The sequence below is a fragment of the Theropithecus gelada genome, chromosome 18 (assembly GCF_003255815.1).
Source record: "Theropithecus gelada isolate Dixy chromosome 18, Tgel_1.0, whole genome shotgun sequence".
Classification (NCBI taxonomy): domain Eukaryota; kingdom Metazoa; phylum Chordata; class Mammalia; order Primates; family Cercopithecidae; genus Theropithecus; species Theropithecus gelada.
Window position 1 is genome coordinate 12,544,051 of NC_037686.1, and position 22,635 is coordinate 12,566,685.

The 22,635-nt window shown below is 47.4% G+C and overlaps 2 protein-coding genes across 8 annotated transcripts in view; one reads left to right on the forward strand and one right to left on the reverse strand.

Moving 5' to 3' along the window:
- ENOSF1 (enolase superfamily member 1) overlaps positions 1–14,047 on the forward strand; it is a 43,604-nt gene extending 29,557 nt beyond the window's left edge. For 2 of the 5 annotated variants that reach the window (XM_025364955.1, XM_025364951.1), the window contains 7 exons: positions 1,919–2,053; positions 5,383–5,424; positions 6,252–6,381; positions 6,674–6,773; positions 8,724–8,805; positions 9,714–9,956; positions 11,306–14,047. In XM_025364955.1, the coding sequence (XP_025220740.1) occupies positions 1,919–2,053; positions 5,383–5,424; positions 6,252–6,381; positions 6,674–6,773; positions 8,724–8,805; positions 9,714–9,815 (591 nt within the window). In that variant the 3' untranslated portion in view covers positions 9,816–9,956; positions 11,306–14,047. Of the gene's footprint in view, positions 1–1,903; positions 2,054–5,382; positions 5,425–6,251; positions 6,382–6,673; positions 6,774–8,723; positions 8,806–9,713; positions 10,053–10,370 lie in introns of all 5 variants that reach the window. The other 3 variants (XM_025364950.1, XM_025364953.1, XM_025364952.1) reach the window with 3 other exon arrangements.
- TYMS (thymidylate synthetase) lies at positions 10,928–22,635 on the reverse strand. 3 transcript variants are annotated; one of them, XM_025364956.1, is made up of 7 exons: positions 22,268–22,635; positions 20,191–20,264; positions 17,668–17,842; positions 15,203–15,304; positions 13,506–13,681; positions 12,929–13,000; positions 10,928–11,522 (listed from the first exon to the last, which is right to left on the reverse strand). In XM_025364956.1, exons 1-7 carry the CDS (start codon positions 22,470–22,472, stop codon positions 11,385–11,387), a joined length of 942 nt encoding a protein of 313 aa, XP_025220741.1. In that variant the 5' UTR covers positions 22,473–22,635; the 3' UTR covers positions 10,928–11,384. The 3 variants fall into 3 exon arrangements, with proteins under 3 accessions (XP_025220741.1, XP_025220742.1, XP_025220743.1); XM_025364957.1 differs by lacking the exon at positions 15,203–15,304; XM_025364958.1 differs by lacking the exons at positions 17,668–17,842; positions 20,191–20,264.

Below are 22,635 nucleotides of genomic sequence, written 5' to 3' on the forward strand. Positions count from 1 at the left end.
GGCTCATGCCTGTAATCCTAGCACTTTCGGATGCCTAGGTGAGCGGACTGCCGGAGCTCAGGGGTACGAGATCAGCCGGGCAACATGGAAAAACACCATCTGTACCAAAAAATACAAGAAAAAAAAGTTGGTTCTGGGCCAAACACAGTGGCTCATGCCTATAATCCTGACACTTTGGGAGGCTAAAGCAGGTGGATCACTGGAGGCCAGGTGGATCACTGGAGGACTGGAGACCAGTCTGGTCTACATAGTGAGACTCCATCTCTAAAAGAAGAAAAAAAATTAACCGGGTGTGGTGGTGCATATCTGTAATCCCTCCTACTTTGAAAGATGAGGCAAGAGGATCACTGAGCTCAGGAGTTGGAGGCTGCAGTGAACTACAATAATACCACTGCACTCCAGCATGGGCAACAGGGTGAGATCTAGTATCTTAAAAAAAAAAAAATTCATTCTAGGCATACTGTCCTCTGGTTTTCATAGTGTCCTGGGAGGGAGCTCTTATCACTTAGCACATTCTATGGAGATATCCGTTTCTCCAAGCATGATAAGATCAGGGATGAGGGGCTGTCCCTTAAGCTGGGCACAGCCAGCACCTGGCTTCCAAGAAGGATAGTGGTACACAGAAAGCCAGGGCCTAGGAGGGAGAGGACTGGACTTGAACTCACCATTCACTTGACTTATTGTTCTTAAGCAAGTTATTTAATTTCTCTGCATGACAGTTTTCTTATTTGTAAAATGGGTTAATATGAACTGCCTCATGGGGTTATTATTTTTTGAGGTAGGGTCTCAGTCACCTAGGCTAGAGTACAGTGGCATGATCACAGCTCACTACAGCCTTGACCTCCCCTGGCTCAGGGGATCCTCCCATCTCAGCCCCCTGAGTAGCTGGGACTACAAGTGAGAACCACCACACCCAGCTAATTTTTGTATTTTTTGTAGAGACAGGGTTTTGCTATGTTGCCCAGGCTGGTCTTGAACTCCTGGGCTCAAGAAATCCACAGGCTCGGCTGGGCGCGGTGGCTCACGCCTGTAATCCTAGCACTTTGGGAGGCCGAGGCGGGTGGATCACGAGGTCAGAAGATCGAGACCATCCTGGCTAACATGGTGAAACCCCGTCTCTACTAAAAATACAAAAAAATTAGCCAGGCGTGATGTAGTCCCAGCTACTCAGGAGGCTGAGGCAGGAGAATGGCGTGAACCTGGGAGGTGGAGGTTGCAGTGAGCCGAGATCACGCCACTGCACTCCAGCCTGGGCAACACAGCAAGACTCCGTCTCAAAAAAAAAAAAAAAAAAAGAGGAAAAAAAATAAATCCACGGGATTCAGCCTCCCAAAGTGTTGAGATTACAGGCATGAGCCACCATGCCCGGCCCATTATTATAAATATTAAATGGAACAAAATCCATAAAGTGCCTAGTGGAGAAGGTGTGCCATTATGGAAGAGTTTAGGCTGTTGATTATTGTGCCAGACACATAGTGGGCAATAGTCAATAAATGATCGTTGAACAAACTTAATGTTGATTGTGCATGATTCAGAATGTGACAAAATGGTTTCTACAAACAGAACCAACACTGTAAGACACATGTATTTGGGTGGCATCTAAATGGAGATTGGACCAGAGCCCAGGGCCAGCGAGCATTTCTCATGGCCCAGCCCAGAGCACTGCCAGACCTCCCAGCGGCTCCTCGAGCAATTCACAGCTCCTCCTAAAGACTGTACCTGGAGCCAGAGTCCCCGTCTCAGTGGCTGCTCTCGGACTCTTTTTGTTAGGGCTGTGTGCTGGGCCTCAGCGGAGGTGTTAGGGGGTCTCACTCGGCTGTTGGTGGCACTGAGTGACAGCATTTCTTCCCTGGGAGCCACAGCCCTGCCACGAGGTTGGCTCAGAGCAGACCTCCCTGTGAAGAGTCTCTTTTTGCAGATGATGGATGCCAACCAGCGCTGGGATGTGCCTGAGGCAGTGGAGTGGATGTCCAAGCTGGCCAAGTTCAAGCCATTGTGGATTGAGGAGCCAACCTCCCCTGATGACATTCTGGGGCATGCTGCCATCTCCAAGGTAGGAAAACGGCGGCTGCTGCTGGGGCACCTTATTTTTTGTTTAGTTTCCCAGAGTGCTGGGGACGGATCCTAAAATTTCTTCACTTGTTCCCTCTTGCATTTATTTCCTGATGAAGTAGCTGAAATAATTGTAGTGTGTGACAAATACTTTCTGAGGAATCATTCCACAACAGGAATCTCAGCTGATGAGCCCCCGGGAAACAAGACTTTTCACCTTGGGTCCCACTTGCTTTTTCCTCCTTAGGGCTCTTGCAGGGTGGCTGTGCCCTGCTGAATGCCAGCTGGCCTAGCACCAACCTGATCTCTGCCCAACTGAGCATCTCCCAGGAAGCTGCTCTGGGCTTTAACCCTCCCAGGTTTTGCTTACAGGAGGGAGGCCATCCCCTTAGGAGCATCTGAGGAAGGAGCAGCTGCACAGCCTGCAGGTCCAGGCGGGGGCAGTGGAGATGCCCCAGGGAGTACAGGGCACACGCTGGGGAGCTGTCAGACAGGCTTCCACGTGGGGCTGGATTATGGGGTCTGTCCACTCAGAGGATGCAGCCAGTCAGGGAAAGCCACTGCAGCTTCTCCAATGAAAGAACGGCATAGTGGCCGGATATAGTGGCTCACACCTGTAACCTCAGCACTTCGGGAGACCGAGGTGGGTGGATCACCTGAGGTCAGGAGTTCAAGACCAGCCTGGCCAACATGGTGAAACCCCATCTCTACTAAAAATACAAAAATTAGCTGGTTTCGATCTCCTGACCTCATGATCCGCCTGCCTGTAATCCCAGCTACTTGGAGAGGCTGAGGCAGGAGAATGACGTGAGCCTGGGAGGCGGAGCTTGCAGTGAGCCGAGATCGTGCCACTGCACTCCAGCCTGGGCAACAGAGCGAGACTCCGTCTCAAAAAAAAAAAAAAAAAATTAGCTGGGTACAGTGGTGTGTGCCTGTAATCCCAGCTACTCAGGAGGCTGAGGCAGGAGAATGGCTTGAGCATGGGAGGTAGAGGTTGCCATGAGCTGAGATTGCACCATTGCACTCCAGCCTGGGTGACAGAGCAACACTCTGTCTCAAAAAAAAAAAAAAAGAAAAAAAAAATAGCATAGTGACAGCTGGAGCACAGATGATGTGACTGGTGGCTACATGTAGAGTCCATTGAGACAGAGGGTGTGTGGGAGGTGAGGAATGGGCAGGGAGAAGCCCAGGCAGGGATGGGGGTGAGGAGGCTTTTCCAGGCATCTGGGAGACATAAAGGGAGAGGGCAGCTTGAATAGAGCAGATTCAGGAAATATTGAAAAGGAAGAAAAACATTTGGCCCCTAGTCTGACATATATGCTTAAAATGGTAGAACAAATAAGTCAAATGGCCTTTCTTCCTCCCCCGTCCTCCGTTTCTCCCTTTCTCTTCTCTTTTGAGATAAAGAACCAAGGGTACTTAAATTAGAAATTTTAAGAAGCATAAAATGTTAGCTTGAAACGGTGCCTTAGAGACCATCTGCTCAAACTAAGACCTTCTGCAGATGAGAAGGCCGAGGCCTTGGGTGGCACAGGCGGGGCTTGCCCAAGGCCACACATCCCATGAGACTCAGGGCCAGCACTGGAATCAGGGATACTTGGCTGCTGAAGGAAGGGATTTTTCTGCTGAGTAGTTGGCTTAGTGTGATTCAGATGCCTCCTCTGGCTCTGGGATCAGTGGAGTTCCAACCCAGGCTCTACCACTTTCTAGCTTTGTGATCCAGGAACAGTTCAAACCCGGCACACCTGTTTTCTCATTTTCTATAAAATGGGGATAACGATGGCTTCTCTCCTATGGGATTGAGACCAGGAATCATTGAAGACAGTGTTTTGCACAGCACCTGGCAGGTACTCAGAGCTCCAAAAATGTGAGCTATTAGTGTGATTGCTATTATCCTAAACAAAGGGAAGGGAAACCAGGGAGAAACCAAGGATGCCTTCGCAGAGTAGCTGTGGAGTCGCAGTCCCAGTCGAGGATGGACGGACTGCCCAGAGGCCAGGTGGCAGGTGAGTGAGGTAGTGTTCAGGGACCAGGTGAGAGGACAGAGAGCAGCAGGGCTGTGTTCAGGTGCAGAGTCCAGTACCTCAGCAGGTGAGGAGTCTACCAGGTGAGCAGTGGTCTCAGCCTAATCTGCAGATTGAGGTCTAAGGCCACCCACTGAGCTGGAAGGAAGAGGAATTTTTTTTTTTTAGTTTTTTTTCACGGATTTTTCCTGCCTTAAGGAAGAGGATTTTGGAATCAACAAAGACACGAGGCCAGGTGTAGTGGCTCACATCTGTAATCCCAACACTTTGGGAAGCTGAGACGGGAGGATCATCTGAGGTCAGGAGTTTGAGACCAGACTGGCCAACATGGCAAAACCCCAACTCTATTAAAAATACAAAAATTGGCCGGGCGCGGTGGCTCAAGCCTGTAATCCCAGCACTTTGGGAGGCCGAGATGGGCGGATCACGAGGTCAGGAGATCGAGACCATGCTGGCTAACACGGTGAAACCCCGTCTCTACTAAAAAATACAAAAAATTAGCCGGGCGAGGTGGCGGGCGCCTGTGGTCCCAGCTACTCGGGAGGCTGAGGCGGGAGAATGGTGTGAACCCAGGAGGCGGAGCTTGCAGTGAGCTGAGATCCGGCCACTGCACTCCAGCCTGGGCGACAGAGCGAGACTCCGTCTCAAAAAAAAAAAAAAAAAAATACAAAAATTAGCCAGCATGGTGGCGTGCACCTGTAATCCCAGCTACTTGGGAGGCTGAGGCACGAGAATCTCTTCAGCCTGGGAGGCAGACATTGCAGTGAGCCAGGATCATGCCACTGCACTCCAGCTTGGGTGACAGAGCAAGACTTGGTCTCAAAAAAAAAAAAAAAAGATATGAGAGGGTTCTAGAAGGAGGTTTCTCAGGGAGGCAAGAAGAAGGGAAATGACAGAGTGATGACCCACAGGAAGGAGTCGGCCAAAGGTTGGACCCTGTGAGTTCACAATGAGCCAGTCCAAGTGGCCCTGTCCTTATGCCACTGCGCAGGCTGCAGAAGGAGGTGCCGTCCATGTTGGGAGGAGCGCAGCTGGAGCATGGGCCAGGACACTGCAGAAGGACATCTGCAGAGCCCTGGTCAGGAACAGGGCTGGTGGTGGCAGCTCAGCAGGGCTCGCCTTCTCCTCTGCAGATGCAGAGCCCTCCTGAACGCATGTGTTCCCCTGGATATCCTTTGCCAGTCTTGAGTCTTCACATGGCTCAACAGCAGGGCCGTTTCCTCCTTCAACTATAAATGTTTTTAAACATTAGGAGTTGCAGTTCAAAACTTAGGAAAATAACACCAGGCTGCCTTCTATTTTATAGGCACTTGTCCCATTAGGAATTGGCATTGCCACAGGAGAACAGGTGAGTGACGCCCCCAACAGGTGAGTGACATCCCCTTGGGGTCAGTACATGCTGACCAGCGACCAAGGACACAGTCGTGTGTTAGGCTCCATCACCTGCTGTACTTTCAGTTGGGAAATTTTCATCATCTTAGAAACTGGGTCATTTTATCAGAGTCTAGTCAGATACAGAAAAAGTTTGTGGCTATTTCTCCAATTTATATGACTAAGATCATTTATGTTTTTCAAAGGGTCTAATTGAAGTTGACAAGGCAGCAATTTAAAGTTGCTATTGCAAGGGCAGAAAATGGTGTTAAGAAAGCCAGCTTTCAAATTGAATAAACATGACTGCGTTCACTTTTTGAGCTTATAAATGAAGCCCAAGTGCCTGCCAAAACCTGCTGCAGTCAGCCCACGAGCAGAGCAGTGTGAGGAGCAGAGTCTCTGTTTTCCCGGCAAAAGGAGCAATACTGCTCTGCCGCGGTTCCGCGTTGTCGTCTGTGCCACCTGCTCATCACTGTCACCGTATTTCATCCTGATGCTTCAGTTCATCTCCCACTTATCAGTCGCTGTGACAGTCATTCCCTCATAAATGGCGAGCCAGTGTGATTTTACCCTGACTCACACTGTTGCATTAGCAGATTTGTAAAGAAGTGAGCACAAGGTCCCTGCCCACACTAGAAAAACGTGCCTCATGCCCGGCGAGAACAAAGACAAAATACAGTCTGGGCTTCCCGAAGGCCACTGATGAGTAATGATTGGCATAGAGGGGCCGTGTTGCCAGGTTTTAGAGATCCTGAGGGCCAAGGCTGACTCTTCTGTTGGTGTTATGTTCAATTCTATTTCCAGTGCCACAATAGAGTGATATTTAAGCAACTCCTACAGGCGAAGGCCCTGCAGTTCCTCCAGATTGACAGTTGCAGACTGGGCAGTGTCAATGAGAACCTCTCAGTATTACTGATGGCCAAAAAGTTTGAAAGTAAGGGTGCTGCAGTGGCTGCAGACCAGACCTTCATTTCCCCACTAATCAGACACCTCCCTTGATGGCTTGCAGTTCACACGCAGAGTCTCTAGTTTGCCATTTTGATTTCTTCTAACTCATTTAGCCTTAATCCGGGAATTATTGATGATTTTCATCTTGGAATTTCATCCCTAAATATTAATGAATGATTTAATCACCTATGGGCAATAAGAAAAACCAGAAAGTTCCCTTTCACCCCTTCCTCTCCCTGCCCTACTCTTGGTATTAAATAGAAACAATTTCCTTTTAGTTCCTGTTTGCCCCCATGCTGGTGGAGTTGGCCTCTGTGAACTGGTGCAGCACTTGATTATATTTGACTACATATCAGTCTCTGCAAGCCTTAAAAACAGGTCAGTAATGTGGGATTAATACTTTCTGCTTCAGTAGGGTCCCTCAATCTAGGCCAGAGCTTGTAAATTCTGCCTTCATGACCAAAAAACACTAAGACCTTGTCCACTGGCCCGTCCTGTAACTCTCAGGCGGAGTGGGTTCTGCTTCCACTTCTCCACACAGGGCAGTAACAGCAGAGACCCACCAACAAACAGTCATTTTGCCTCCTAGGATAGGGTCTGGTAGCTGACTCACTTTACTTTTTAAGTACATTGAGAGTGAGGCTTGCAACCACACTACTCCCGTAACCAGCTCCTGTTTTCATCACGTGTATTCTATACTGTCCCATCTCCTCTTCCCAGTACTGGAGTCTTCCATGGTGTAGACATACATTTATTTCATCTTATTTCTCAGAATGCCCCAGTTGGTCTTTTAAATTAGGACAATCTCCTTCCAGTCATCTGTACACATAGTGTTTTGCTTATTACACTTTTCTTGTCTCCTGGAATTAAATGTCCCACAGAAAGATCACTGCAAGTATATAGCAAAGGCAAAAAAGCATTCACTGGGAAAGGGAAACGCCAAATTCAGGACTGAGAGAGATAAATAGGACCCTTGAGGGTACATAGGAGGCTTCAGTAATAATGGTAACCGTTTCTCTCTTCAGGGGGGGTAGGTAGTGAGTAGACAGGTGCTGTCTTTTAATATAGCGGAACTATTTTATACTGTGTTAGTCTATTCTTGCACTGCTATAAAAAAATACCTGAGACTGGGTAATTTATAAAGAAAAGAGATTTAATTGGCTTACAGTTCTGCAGGCTGCACGGGAAGCATAGCGACTTCTACTCAACTTCTGGAAACTTGCAGTCATGGTGGAAGGCAAAGGGGGAACAAGCACTTCTTATGGCAAAGAGCAGGAGGAAGAGAGAGTGAGGGGGGAAGATGCTACACGCTTTTAAACAACAGATCTTGTGATAACTATCTCGAGAATAGCACCAAGGAAAGGGTACCAAACTATTCATGAAGGACCACTTCCCATGATCCAATCACCTCCCAGCAGGCCTCGCCGCCAACACTGGGGATTACAGTTCAACATGAGATTTGGGCAGGGACACAAATCCAAACCATATCAGCCTGCCTGTCACAGCTGTTCAATAACAGGTGATGGAAGTCAGGCAGCAGATCTCGGTTGCTGGCCCCAAGGCTCAGAACTACAAAGTGGCTGACGCAGAACCTGAACCCAGATTGCCCCGATTCTAAATCCTCTGCTCTTCATCTCAATCATTTGTATAGCTGAAAGGAACCTCATTTGGTGATTTTATTTTTTTGGGTGGAGAGCATGGAATATATTTTATTGTTCTGCATCTGGGTTTGGTTCCCTAGATGTCTCGGTTCTTGGATGGAGGTGGGTGTGCCCCACCTCCCTCAGTTGTGGTCCCATGGACCTGTTCAGATTGTTTATCAGGTGCAAAGTGCACCGAGAAAGTCCACAGTGCTAATGCTTCCTAGATGCCCAGCTGAGGCAGTGACAAAACAGCCCTCCCAGCCAAAAAAACCCCAAGCCCCTGGCAGCTAATGCAGCCATAGGAAAAAATACAAACACTTCTTAAAAAATAGATCACAAAATTTGGTGATTTTAATCTATTCATCTAACTTTTGACCAGAGGAACCCAAATAATTCCGGATATTTAGAGTCTGAATTGATGCCTTTTAAAGGGCATCACAAAACCTCTAGAGGGACTTCGTGTGTTCATTTCATCAAAGTCCCCACCCCACATTGCTATATTTTAGAAGAAAAGCACCTGAGGCACAGAGGTTTAGGAACTTGCCTAGAAACGCATGGTAACACAGCTAAGCCTTGGCCCACACTGTCATTTCTGAGTGGTACTCGCCCCTTCTGCTTTAAGTTAGCACTATGTGAATAATCCGACTTCAGACATCATTGCCTCAATCTGATTCCCTCCTCCTAGGATGTGTGAGTATGTCGACCACCTGCATGAGCATTTCAGGTATCCCGTGATAATCCAGCGGGCTTCCTACATGCCTCCCAAGGTGAGCTGTGGCCTGGGGGCCCCTGCAGAGATGCTGCCAGCCACTACCATGCCTGTCTCGTGAACTAGACCATGCAGCACCAAACTTTGACTCCTATTTGCAATATCCAGAAACAAACGGTTCTTCAGTTGTCAGTATCAAAATCCTCAGGCCTGAGGGCCAGGGCTTGGAGGTTAAATTGCCTCTGACAAGGCTTCTGTAACACTAGCCTTTCCTCACCAGTGGAGATCTTAACATTTGCACTCCTTGTGCAAAACAACCTGGCACCTTCTAGCAAGTTAGTGACCTAAAAAGTTTTGACTACAATTGTGTGGTTAGGGCCGTTTATTCTGATCATGTTCAAGAGACCATGACTCATTTTCACCAACAGAGGTCAAACTATTATCAAAGAGTTTGATGAGTTAACTAACTGGCAAGTAGCCAGTAAAATGTGTCCCTCTGCCCTATTTCCAACAATCTCAAAACTTATTTTAAAAATATTACTTTGGGGCTGGGTGTGGTGGCTTACGCCTGTAATCCCAACATTTTGGGAGGCCAAGGCAGGTGGATCATTTGAGGTCAGGTGTTCAAGACCAGCCTGGCCAATATGGTGAAACTCCGTCTCTACAAAAAAATACAAAAAATTAGCCAGGCATGGTGGCAGGTGCCTGTGATCCCAGCTACATGGGAGGCTGAGGCAGGAGAATCACTTGAACCTGGGAGGTGGAGGTTGCAGTGAGCCAAGATTGTGCCACTGTACTGCAGCCTGGGCAACAGATGGAGTGACTCCATCTCAAAAAATAAAAAATAAATAATTAATTACCTCTGGCTTAGACGTAAAAGCATTTCTTGGAGCAGCATAAATACATAAAATCTGTTTTTGTTCCAGTTGGTTGTTAACATGCCTCATTTTTTTTGGTCTTTGATAGGATCCCGGCTACTCAACAGAAATGAAGGAGGAATCTGTAAAGAAACACCAGTATCCAGATGGTGAAGTTTGGAAGAAACTCCTTGCTGCTCAAGAAAATTAAGTGCTCAGCCCCAACATCTTTTTCCTTTCTGAAGTGAAAAGGCTTAAAATTTCTTGGAAATAGTTTTACAGAAATGGATTTTTAAAAATCCTACCAAGATTAGTTCAATGAAAAGTCATACTACCCTCAGGAATCAGCTAAGTAATTATTACTTGATTCTTTTAGCAAATCAATACACATTATCCTACTTAATACTTAAATAAGTCTAGATTTAACTAACCCAAAGTCCAGGAAGATGTTCTTTTTTTTTTTTTTTTTTTTTTTTTTGAGACGGAGTCTCGCTCTGTCGCCCAGGCTGGAGTGCAGTGGCCGGATCTCAGCTCACTGCAAGCTCCGCCTCCCGGGTTCACGCCATTCTCCGGCCTCAGCCTCCGGAGTAGCTGGGACTACAGGCGCCCGCCACCTCGCCCGGCTAGTTTTTTGTATTTCTTAGTAGAGACGGGGTTTCACCGTGTTAGCCAGGATGGTCTCGATCTCCTGACCTCGTGATCCACCCGTCTCGGCCTCCCAAAGTGCTGGGATTACAGGCTTGAGCCACCGCGCCCGGCCAAAGATGTTCTTACAAAATATCTATCAAGGGCTGGCACCTAGACATTAAACTGTACTTTGAAAATAAGCAACACGTTGCATAACTTGTTGGAATAATTCTTGGTTCTATTTAACACTTGTCATAAATTAGAATAAAAATAGTCATGCAACACCAGGGGGTATCTGGTACAAAGTGAAGGGAAAAAAGATTTCACTGATTAACCCTGAAGTGGTTATGCATCTTTTTCTTGCTTAATTATTAGAGAAGTCACACCATGCTGAAGCTAATGAGGGCAAAATGGTAGTCCATAGACTATTTTAAAATAACCCTTTAAGGTTATAAGTTAAAAAAAAAAAAAAAAAAAAAACTCTATCCTAAATGGTCATTATATATTTTGAGGATAAGATGCAGTTAAAATGAGAAAAATAGGACAAAATATAGTCACTATTTCTAAAATCTACTCTTTTAAGTAGCATCCAAACCAGAATATAGCACATGTTTACTTAGAAGAGTTCTTTAAATCTATTTTAGGAAGGAACTGAGCAGGTAAGTGGCACTACAGAATGAACAAAGCGTGGACAAATGCAGAACACTTCTTTTTTATAGCAACATATAAAACGACTGTAACTTTAAATGTTCATAACCACACTCTACATCATGATTGATGGTGTTACTCAGCTCCCGCAGATTTGAGGGAAGCTTGTGAAATTCTTAAAATTCACCAACCTTCTTTATAAGGACGTGGGATTGCAATGCACGCACGTGTTTTTGCTAAGAGCATATACATTTCATTCTCCTTTGTTCATCATCTCAGCGTTTTCAGATACCCTCAGTGAGTTAACTCAAAGCCTTTTATTATGGAAAGAACTGGCACAGTTATATTTGCCAGTGGCAACATCCTTAAAAATTAATAACTGATAGGCCACGGACAGATTTTTGACCTAGTCCCTTTTTCTTTTAGAGCAAAAAGAACTTTTACCTCTGCATCCAGCCCAACCCCTAAAGACTGACAATATCCTTCAAGCTCCTTTGAAAGCACCCTAAACAGCCATTTCCATTTTAATAGTTGGATGCGGATTGTACCCTTCAATCTGAAAGTCTTCAGCTTTGAAGTCATCAATTTTCTCAACTTTTCGGAGAATTTTGAGCTTTGGGAAAGGTCTGGGTTCTCGCTGAAGCTAAAAAAAAAATAAGATCATTATTTTGCCATAATTGTACAACTTGTAGTAATTGCTCCTCATGTGCATGAAACAAGCACACAAGAGGTGATCAACAAAGTTTTATTTTACAGGAGTATGATCCTGTCGATACCTTGCCGTAGGTTATGTAACATGATTGGAGCGCAACCAGCTGTTTTCTTGCACAGATCAAGAGTAAAGGGTATTTTGTGACATTACAGTGTCAGGAGCCTGGCGCCTCATCAGGTGTAAGTTCTTTTAATCACTCTTGGCAAATTTATTAAAGACAGAAACACAGTCAATTTGTAACTCATAGTAGCTCTAAGTTTACTTGAATTCCACAATCCCTAACCCATCTGTCCCTGGCAGAAAGAAGGAAAGATAACATGCATGGACAGTGAATAGAAAGGGATGAAAGCCAGGATTCCTGGGATGAACAGACAGTGGCAATTAGGATGTGAAGACAGGTTACAACTTCTTACTATGTCTAAAAACGACTGGAGCAGAAAGCCAGAGAGAATAAGCCTAAAGTCACCCTCCACTCAAGAGCAGTCAAACTCCCTCAAAGGAGTAACTTTTAAAACCTGAATCTAACCTGGAAGGGGCTAAAAAGTCTCTGGTTCTGAGGTTTTTTCCTTAAGGCTCATGAAGCAGATGAACTTATATTTTTATTGCCATTTCAAATCAATTGTTGGCTGCTATAATTTAGGGATTTCAAAAGACTTTTGAAGTTTAGACCTAAATATTGTACTTAATGTAAAATTAATGAAAAATATTTATGGCCAGGGTGGTGGCTTATGCCTGTAATTCCAGAACTTTCAGAGGCTGAGGCAGGCGGATCACCTGAAGTCAGGAGTTTGAGAACAGCCTGGCCAACATGAGGAAACCCCATCTCTACTAATAATACAAAAATTAACTGGGTGTGGTGGCACGCACCTGTAATCCCAGCTACTTGGGAGGCTGAGGCAGGAGAATTGCTTGAACCTGGGAGGCGGAGGTTGCAGTGAGCCAAAATCGCACCACTGCACACTCCAGCCTGGCAAACAGAGAAAGACTGCATCTCAAAAAAAAAAAAAAAGGGAAAAACATTTGCACTTCAATTCTCCTTCAAGTTAAAATGAGTTTAAATGCCCCCTTTTGGACAATCCCCTGGCCTGAATGTGGCTCTTCCCTCTGGTACTGGTGCTTAGTACCACACAGCACCTGACATGTTAAGTGCCCATGGGTGCTGAGGCAGATGCCTGCCTTGTCCTGCCCACCTGCCCACCACTTCTCCCTAAACTGAAGCCCCGCATTCGGAGCAGCCATCTTTATCTTGGACACAGCATTGAGCAGATGCCTGCTCCACAATCAACCTTTTATCAAGAGAAGGTATCAAACCCAGAAGTATAACATCTAATTCTCACCTGAATTTTCAGTGGCTCGATGTGATTCAGGTAAATATGTGCATCTCCCAAAGTGTGTACAAAGTCACCTGGCTATAAACCCGGGGGAGAAAGCAGAACAGTATGTTAGTTTCAATTCCTTTAAAACATCATTTAAAAACATTAGAGTATGCAGACACCTCAAGGCTTTAAAAAAAATGATAATTTAGTGTAGCTTTTCCATTTTTTTGTGGCGACAGGATCTTGTTTTGTTGCCCAGGCTGGTATTGAACTCCAGACCTCAAGTAATTGCTCCTGCCTCAGTCTCCCAAAGTGCTGGGATTACAGGCATGAGCCACCACACCCAACCTCAGCTTTTGAGAAAATTCATAGAAGCCGTATCACAAACAACCTGTATAGATCTGTTAGTGCATATACCACAGGGCCAGAAAACCTTCCAGAAAAGGAAGGTTTCAAAGTAAAAGCCCGTTCACGACTTACACATATCAAATTAAAAACTCATCAGAGACTAAACTCTCTGTAATTCGTCTTCCCATATTAAAGAACTGAAGAGCTCAGTGTGTTAGGCTCACAAGTCACCCTTCCCGAGACAGCCCACCTTCAGGCCCGTGATGTGCGCAATCATGTACGTGAGCAGGGCGTAGCTGGCGATGTTGAAAGGCACACCTAGGCCCATGTCTCCCGATCTCTGGTACAGCTGGCAGGACAGCTCACTGTTCACCACATAGAACTGGCAGAGGGCATGGCATGGAGGCAGTGCCATCAGAGGAAGATCTGAGGAACCAGCACAGAGGAAGATAAGGAGGGGTGGTGGTTTGAAAGACCACAGCTAAAGGCCAAGTAAAACAGGAGAAAAACAAGCCAACTCATATGGTGGAGACCAGGAGAGCCACTGGGCTGCAGTGATGTCCATAACCCACAGCCCCTGCAGCAATGGCACGGACCTGAGGGAGACTATCCATTGGCACAAGCTTTCTGCAGATGTCCGCTGAAGCAATGCTCTTCCATCAGAGCTGAAGGGATCTGGGCTACCTTCGTGGCACCAAATTACAAATACAGCAGGAATAATTCTGTTTGCCACAGGGAACTGGTGCTTCTGGTACACCCTCCTATATTAAAAGTCTCTATTACATGGCCAGGCACAGTGGCTCATGCGTGTAATCCCAACACTGGGACACCAGGGTGGGCAGATCACTTGAGGCCAACCTGAGTTCGAGACCAGCCTGGCCAACACAGTGAAACCCCGTTTCTACTAAAAATACAAAAATTCACATGCCTGTGGTCCCAGCCACTCGGGGGCTGAGGAAGGGAACTCACTTGAACCTGGGAGGTGGAGGTTGCTGTGAGCTGAGATCACACCACTGCACTCCAGCCTAGGGCAACAGAGTGAGACTGTGTCTCAAAAAAAAATAAAATAAAATAAAAAGTCTTTATTACAGATGCAAATATTCCATCCTAAGTACTATGATATCCTGATAGAGTTTGTTGTTGTTGTTCTTGTTTTTAAATATTCGGGGTCTCACTCTTGCCCAGGCTGGAGTGCAGTGGCATGATCATGACTCACTACAGCCTCAAATTCCTGGGTTCAACTCATCCTCTTGCCTTGGCCTCTGGAGTTGTTGGAATTACAAGTTTGAGCCACCACACCTGGCTCTACACCCTGGTAGAGCTGAATTTTACAGTATAATTGTTAAAAATGTTAGTGAGGTGGCAGCGACCTAGAACTTCATCGGCTTCCATTTAAAATGTTAACACCTTACATGTAGTTTCTAGGCAATTTAAAGCCCTTTTCAGAGTAAGAATGAGTATAAATACGCAAATTAAGATCATCTGGTGGGGAGGCCGAGGCCGGCAGATCACGTGAGGTCAGGAGTTCGAGACCAGCCTGACCAACATGGTGAAACCCCATCTCTCCTAAAAATACAAAATTAGCTGGGCGTGGTGGTGCATGCCTGTAATCCCAGCTACTCGGGAGGCAGAGCCAGGAGAATCATTTGAACCCGGGAGGCAGAGGTTGCAGTGAACCAAGATCACACCATTGCATTCCAGCCTGGACGACAGAGCAAAACTCTGTCTCAGGGAAAAAAAAAAAAAAAAGAAAATCATCTGGACCCAACCTCATGATCTGAAGGTGAAAGTGGAGCAAAATGTGACTTGCCCAAGGTCACACAACCAACCATGTGGCTGGGGGAAGTTCCCAGGGTCCTGCCTCCCTCAGGTGCCTCTGCACAAAACCACATTGCTTCCCTCTAAGAGTATGGTTAGTATCAATGAAGATGATGGGGTTCTTTCAACCTCTTGGATTCCAAGCACACATGATGATTCTTCTGTCGTCAGGGTTGGTTTTGATGGTGTCAATCACTCTTTGCAGTTGGTCAACTCCCTGTCCTGAATAATCTGTAGAATTGTCAAAAAGAGAGGACAGGTACACACATTAATCACACATGTCATGAGATGGCCTTAGAGGTCATCTATTACAGCCTCTCACCCAGGGTCCCCCCTTGACCCATGGCTACAAGATACCTGGTGCATTCCATAAAGTTTGCAGATCTCGGTGGGTTGAGTTCAAGGCCCTGTCTGACTCCCGGCTCTGTCCTCTGGAGCCCTAACAAAGTCTATTTCCTCTTTTACACAGTCCTTTGAATATCTGGTCTGTCATGGAGTCACCTCCTCCTGTTCCCCTCATAGCTAACCCTTTCTAATCTCAACAATCTTAATTTCTTCCAGTGCTCCCCACGAACTTACACTCTAAACCCATCAACGATTCTTGTCACAATTTCACTGACAAATCTAGTTTATCCTTGTCTCACAGAAAGTATTGTATCTTATGTAGAATATAGCATTCCATGTACTTTCCAACTAACAGAAGACCATGGATTCCTTTCTATTACCTCAGCAGCATGCTTCCAACACTTCCACCTAAAATTACTTTAGAGTTTAGCAGCTCAACACACGACTGACTTGGAAACGTCAGGAAACCTCTATAATGATTATACCACCTTGTACTTTGCTCCCATTTCTGGTTTCTGAATTTTAATCCCTTTCCTTCCTTCTGAGATGGAACTGATTTGTTCCATCTGAGATTCTGAGAAGTGATCTGTTAACTGAAGTGCGGAGCTTCATAATCTCCTCTGGTTAAATTTCTGCCTATTAGTGTCAGACTATATTCTGGTTCAGTAGTTCTCAAAATTTTGGGAGGAATAGTCCTCTCATGGTCACAGTTCTGAAAAAGGTAACATCGAAGATTTTAAAAAGATAAAACTGTGGTGGTGTAGTTCTGTAACTTGATTGTAGTGGTTACAACAATCTACACGTGCTAAAATTGCAAATATACACATATACAAGTGCACGTAAAACTAGCAAAATCTGACAACTCTGAAGAATGCACCAATGTGAATGTATACAGCATGTTACCCAAGATACTATCACTGGAGGAAACTGGGTACAGTCCAGGGAAACTTCCTGTGCGTTTTTTAAAAAAAATGTCCTGTGAGTCTGTAAAACAAAATCAAAAACAAGAAGGGACAAACTTCCCTACTAAAATCCAACAGCTAAGCACTCATACAACTGTAAACTAAAACCGTAATTTTATTAGGCCTCTTCAGTGCCAAGAAATAATTGAACACTAGGCAGGATTTAAAGCATCATTAAGCCAGGAGAGTCGCCTCACATCCTAAGGACACCCTACAACTGAGGTGCAGCCTAAAGAACACTTACCTGCACAAATAACCTGGCCCACACAGCAACTGTTTTCATTGTGATAAAGTACACGTAACATCAAACTTACCATTTTTATGTGTGCAATTCAGAGGCATTCAGCACATGCCCGATGTTGTGCAACCATCACCACTATCCATCTCCCGAACTTTTTCATCATCCCTAATAAAACCTCTGTGCCCATTAAACATGAACTCCGCATTCCTCCCTGTTCCCCAGTCCCTGGCAACCACCATTCCACTTTCTGCCTTTAGGAACCTGCCTATTCTAGGTCCACACAGCATTTTTAAACTTCCTGAAACTACTAACATTTAAAAGATCTCACGATCGCACATAAAATGTAGAATTTAGGCTTTTATCGAATAATTCTGACATCACCAGGCCCAAATTCCTCCAGGTGGCTGGAGGTAAATTGTGACTGTCCCCTTAGATGAGACACATGCTCTCCAGGTTGCTGGTCTCTGCCCAGCTAGTAAATTGCACACACAACCCCCACATCCCAAGGTGGCATCTGCTTTTCCTAGGGACAGGTGGGAGGGGCTGGGCTGACATCCAGCGAGAAGTGACACCAACAGTGACAGTAAAGTGGAAGTCCAGGAGTGAGATGTTTCTTTCTCCACATCTGCAGAGCTGGCAGCAGAGGGTGACCCTGGCACTGTGCTTCACAGCTACGCCACCTACAGCACGCCGTGGCTCAGCCTTGAAAGGGCAATTAAAGCTACCACAAAGCAATGGGGGCATTTTGTCCCTTGTCCCACGGATGAACTTCCCATTCCCCAACACAAACACCAACCATGCGGCTATCTGCCGATGACACAGGTATGGAAAGTGCCAAGCACCCAGTAAGTACTAATCATCAAGAGTGTGAAATGGCCTTCATGAGGCTTAATTGTGGCTTCACTGGCACCACCCCTCACAAGGTCAAAGCTATACATCAGCTCTTGGGACACTGACTCATCCCCCAGACCTTATCTAAAACAACAGAGCAAACACATGCCAGGAAGGGCACTCAGGAAATGGAAGGCATTGTTCTGTCTCCTCACCTGATTCCATATCTCTGTATTCTGCCCCAAAATGCCTCCACTGGAAGCCATAAACTGGACCCAAGTCCCCTTCTTCTCTGGCGGAGAACCCCAGGCTGTCCAAAAAGTCTCGGGATCCATTGGCATCCCAGATTTTCACTCCCTTGGAAGACAGCTCTTTAGCATTTGTGGATCCCTGGAAGAGATGGGGAGGGCAGAGCAGGCATCCAAGTAAATCCTGAGCCATCTCAGTTGATCCCCCCAAGACACCACCTACAAGGGCCTCTGGCCCCTGCTGACTTGCTGGGAGGTGGGCACTTGACATCACCCATATGGAACCCATCCTTTTTTTTTTTTTTTTTTGAGTTTCGCTCTTGTTGCCCAGGCTGGAGTGCAATGGTGTGATCTCGGCTCACAGCAACCTCTACCTCCTGGGTTCCAGTGATTCCCCTGCCTCGGCCTCCCGAGTAGCTGGGATTACAGGCATGCGCCAACACTCCCGGCTAATTTTGTATTTTTAGTAGAGATGGCGTTTCTCCATGTTGGTCTCAAACTCCCGACCTCAGGTGATCCGCCCACCTTGGCCTCCCAAAGTGCTGGGATTACAGGTGTGAGCCACTGCGCCCAGCTGCCCATCCTAACTTTAAGCAGGCTGGTCTCAGCCCAGATTCCTGAGGGCTTTAGGACAGTCTGATCCCTTCTTTGGAACCACCCTCTCAGATCTTTTCTTCCATTCCCCCCAACTAAGCTTTCTAGACTAAACACCTCTAAGTGAAATCCACCGATCTGACAGTTTTTTGTTTCCTAATCAAATGTGTTGTCTACATGTGATATCCCAAAACGAATTTAATGTCTACATGCAATCTGTTCTGTGTATCTGCTACCTGGCAGGATATTCCTGATGATCAGACTAATCAGTATTTTACAGTACAGGTGCATCAACTCCTGTATTGATCGAGTCGCCAATGGAGTAACTCTGACTATGACTATCAGAGGTGAGTCTGATGTTCCTGGCAAGGACTTCTTAGAATCCTGAATTCAAGCATTAAGTTGAAACAGGGGAATGCATTTTATTCCTGAGTCTCCTGCTTCCTCCCTTTCTATTGTTGAGTTTGTCCCGATTTTCTTTATTCCCAACAAATCATTTCTCAGTCTTTTACATATTGCTTCAAAAGTCTCTCCTTTTCATCCATTCAGACCAGGCTCTAGCCAGTTTAAGAATGTCATCTTCTGAGGTTTCTGATGATATGTTTCAAATCCAAGGCTCATTGTCGGTCGAGACAGGCCAATACAGAACAAAATACCCCAAGAATACAGAGCTAAGGCAGACTGGGGCTGGATCCAAATTTAAGCACTTTCTAAAATGGGATAAGAGGGCTTGGGTCTGGCTTGCCCCAGGACCATACAAGCCACACCAAGTGCTCTATAGAAGGGATCCCAGCTTCTAGCATGGCCCAGACCTGAGCCCAGACTCCAGCTACCTTCCAAAAAGCACTGGTCAGAACATTGCTGGTTCTAGACCAGGACACAGAACAAAGAGGAGCTTGGGCTGGGCTGCTGCCTGTCTTCAGAGCACTCTGGCCCCGGCCTGAGGTTACCTACTCAGCCCTCTGGAAGGGGTTCACCTTGTTACTGAAGAGACTCTTCTAGTTTATATGAACATGGGAACACAGATGGTATCTATATTTAGTGATCAATACATATTGACTCCTGCTATGTGGCAGGCTGTGTTTGAGGCCCTAGGGATACAATAGTGAACACGAGAAACAAATCCTCTGCCCTCATAAAGCTTACAGCACATTTCACTGATTTACTGTCTGCCGTCCCCCTTCTAACAGGGGAGGGGAAAGGCTGACATACATCAGATGGTGACGTTTGTCTATGGAGAAAAACCAAGGAGGTTGGGGGAAGAGTCACAGTTTTAAATCAGGTCTAGGAAGGCTTGCCTGAGTAGAGACTCAAAGGAAGGAGCCAAGTGTGGGGGAAGAAGGTTCCAGGGAGTGGGGATGTCCCGGTGTGCTCAAAAACTCACAAGAACAGCAGGGCTGGTGCAGAGAGCAGCAGCTAAGGCCAGAGCTGAAAAAGGGACCCCATAAGGACCGTGGCTCTTACTGAGTGAAATGGAGCCACTAAGAGCTTGAGGGTGAGGAATGATATGCTTTGACCTTTTGTGTTGTCTTTTTTTGAGACAAGTTCTCCCTCTGTCGCCCAGGCTGGAGTGCAGTGCCACGATCTCAGTTCACTACAATCTCCACCTCCTGGGTTCAAGCAATTCTCATGCCTCAGCCTCCTGAGTAGCTGGGATTACAGGCGTGTGCCACCACACCTGGCTAATTTTTTGTGTTATTAGTAGAGATGGGGGTTTCGCCATATTGGCCAGGCTGGTCTCAAATTCCTAACCTCAGGTGATCTGCCTCAGCCTCCTAAAGTGCTGGGATTACAGGCGAGAGCCACCACACCTGGCTGCTTTGACTTTTGAAAGGATCTCACTGGCTGCTGTGTTGAAAACAGACTAATGACTTCTAATAGTAGTGACTTCTTTACCTTGATAAACCACAGCAACTCCTCCAAAACACCCTTCCAGAACACACGTTTGGTTGTCAGCAGAGGAAATTCATCTGAAAAACAATTTGCCACACAGTTTCAAGACAGGAAGACAGATCATGCCATCCAACTTTCTTCAGGGAAGAAAACTGCCCTGGGACACGAGGCCCTGGAGCATCCAGAAAGCCTAGACTCCCGCAAAGTGGGCCAGAGATCAGGGTGGAGCTGCCAGGCTGCAAGGCACATCAGTAACCCAGTTCAGGCTGACACAGCACCTCTGTGCCCCGGTGACCACTGCACACAGGAATTCCACACAGTGAGATGGTGGCAAGAGGAGGGATGACCATGTGGAAAAAGGGAGGAGCTACTATCCACTGCCCACTAGTGCTAATCTTGTCACAAAGGTGTGAAGACAACACCAAGCCTGTGTCCCAGGGACAAAAAGGGAGGCATCAGAAGTGTCGAGCCACAGAGAAATAAAAGTGTAAAAACTTATCTTTAAATGCAGTACTCGTTCATCCCACACTCTCTTGTGGTGTAGCTGATATTCAGACAACAGAGAGAGATTTGCACCTGCTTTTATCAGAATCGCCTACGGAGCATTATTTCCTCCACTTTTAACATATAGGGAAGCTGTATGAGAAGTAACTTGAGGCCGGGCGCGGTGGCTCACGCCTGTAATCCCAGCACTTTGGGAGGCCGAGACGGGCGGATCACGAGGTCAGGAGATCGAGATCATCCTGACTAACACGGTGAAACCCTGTCTCTACTAAAAATACAAAAAATTTAGCCGGGCGTGGTGGCCGGCGCCTGTAGTCCCAGCTACTCGGGAGGTTGAGGCAGGAGAATGGCGTGAACCCGAGAGGCAGAGGTTGCAGTGAGCCGAGATCGCGCCACTGCACTCCAGCCTGGGCGACAAAGTGAGACTCCACCTCAAAAAAAAAAAGGAAAAGAGAAGTAACTTGCTCAATGTCTAAGCAGAAAGGTGGGTTAAAAGTGAGGTCTATGGCTTATCAAAGGCCTTGAAGCTGCAGAAAAGTGGATCCCTCTGCTTAGACAAAACTCCCCAAGCAGCCCACGCGGATCAGCCAAAGCAGCTGGTGTGTATTCCAGTCTCTAGATGGTTCCGTGGGCTAGAGGGCTTTCCCCCTACCTAACCACAGTGAATCTGCTTCATCAAGAATGGGTTTCCCCACTCAAAACCACCTCCAACCCTGTGTCAAGGCTGCGCTCCATTTATCTGAGAGGTCAAGGTCAGCCCCTGGCTTACACACCTTGGAGTCTCCCCTCCCCCACGCAGCAGGCGCAGGATCCAGGATGACAGGACCGTGTGACGTTAGGCAGGGCCATCGGCTGCCTAACGTCCTGTGCCCACCCCGCCCCACTGTCCCCTGAAAGCCTGACGCCAATAACCCGCGAGGCAGTTAGTTTTTGCCTGGAGTGATCCTGTCTGAAAGGAAAAGAGGAAAGGACGAGTAAGAACTTATACTCGGACTTCCGAATTTCTCTTTTCAAGGTTTAAGAGGAAAGCTGGTTCGTGGGGATTGGATGGGAGGCCGCCAGGAAACCAAGTTCCCGCGCCAGCCTCAACTCTCCTCTTCCCGCCGCCTGTGCCCCGCCCACATCACTTTCGCTCCAGTTTTTGAAAACTCTGCAAAGCGGAACGGTCAACAGGGGAGGAAGGAGGAGGGGCAAAAGCCAGGACTTTTAGACCAGCGCCCGGTCAAGCCCGGGCAGCTCTCCCTCACTCTCCAGCACCGGGCAAACGCTGCCCGATCATGCCCGCCTTAGGGGCCACGGCATCTCTGGGGTGACTGCGAGCCACGGCCGTGGAGCCGCTGGGACCCGGCTCACCTCCCGGCTGTCGCTCCTGTGTGTGTTACCCTGCGCCAGTCACGTCTCTAATGGGAGCCTCAGTTTCAGCGTCTGTAAAGCGAGGAGGACGATGCGTCCCCTCCCTCGCGGGATTGAGGTTAGGACTAAACGGGCTCCGTAGCGCCCGCCAGCTCCCGGGCGCTCTCCCCAGCCGCGCCTCCCTCCTTCCCGCCGCCGGTCCCGCAGTGGCCCGCGGCGTCACCTCTCAGGCTGTAGCGCGCCTGCATGCCGAATACCGACAGGGTGCCGGTGCCCGTGCGGTCGTCCTTCCTGACGCCGCAGCGGAGGATGTGCTCGATCTGCCCCAGGTACTGCAGCTCTCCGTGCGGCGGCCGTGGCTCGGCGTCCCGCTCCTGTGAGGCGGGCTGCAAGGGCGGGCGCGGCAGCTCTGAGCCGGCGACGGGCATGGCGCGGCGGGACAGAGGCAGGCGAAGTGGCACGGCGAGCGGCGGGACTGAGGAAGACGAAGTGGCACAGCGAGCGGCGGGACGGAGACAGGCGAAGTGGTGTAGTGGCAGCACGCCTCCCGCGCGCTTTTTTCCCGCCGCCGTCCCGCGCTCCGCCTCTTCC

Bases quoted from the DNA above. Each gene is read 5' to 3' on its own strand.
- TYMS (XM_025364956.1), bottom strand. From the start codon at position 22,472: ATGCCCGTCGCCGGCTCAGAGCTGCCGCGCCCGCCCTTGCAGCCCGCC. The intron at 13,682-15,202 runs GTTGAAAGAACC...CTGGTTCCTCAG, and splicing joins GTGTGCTTGGAATCCAAGAG to ATCTTCCTCTGATGGCACTG. The intron at 11,523-12,928 runs GTGAGAATTAGA...TTTTTTTTTTAG, and splicing joins TCGAGCCACTGAAAATTCAG to CTTCAGCGAGAACCCAGACC.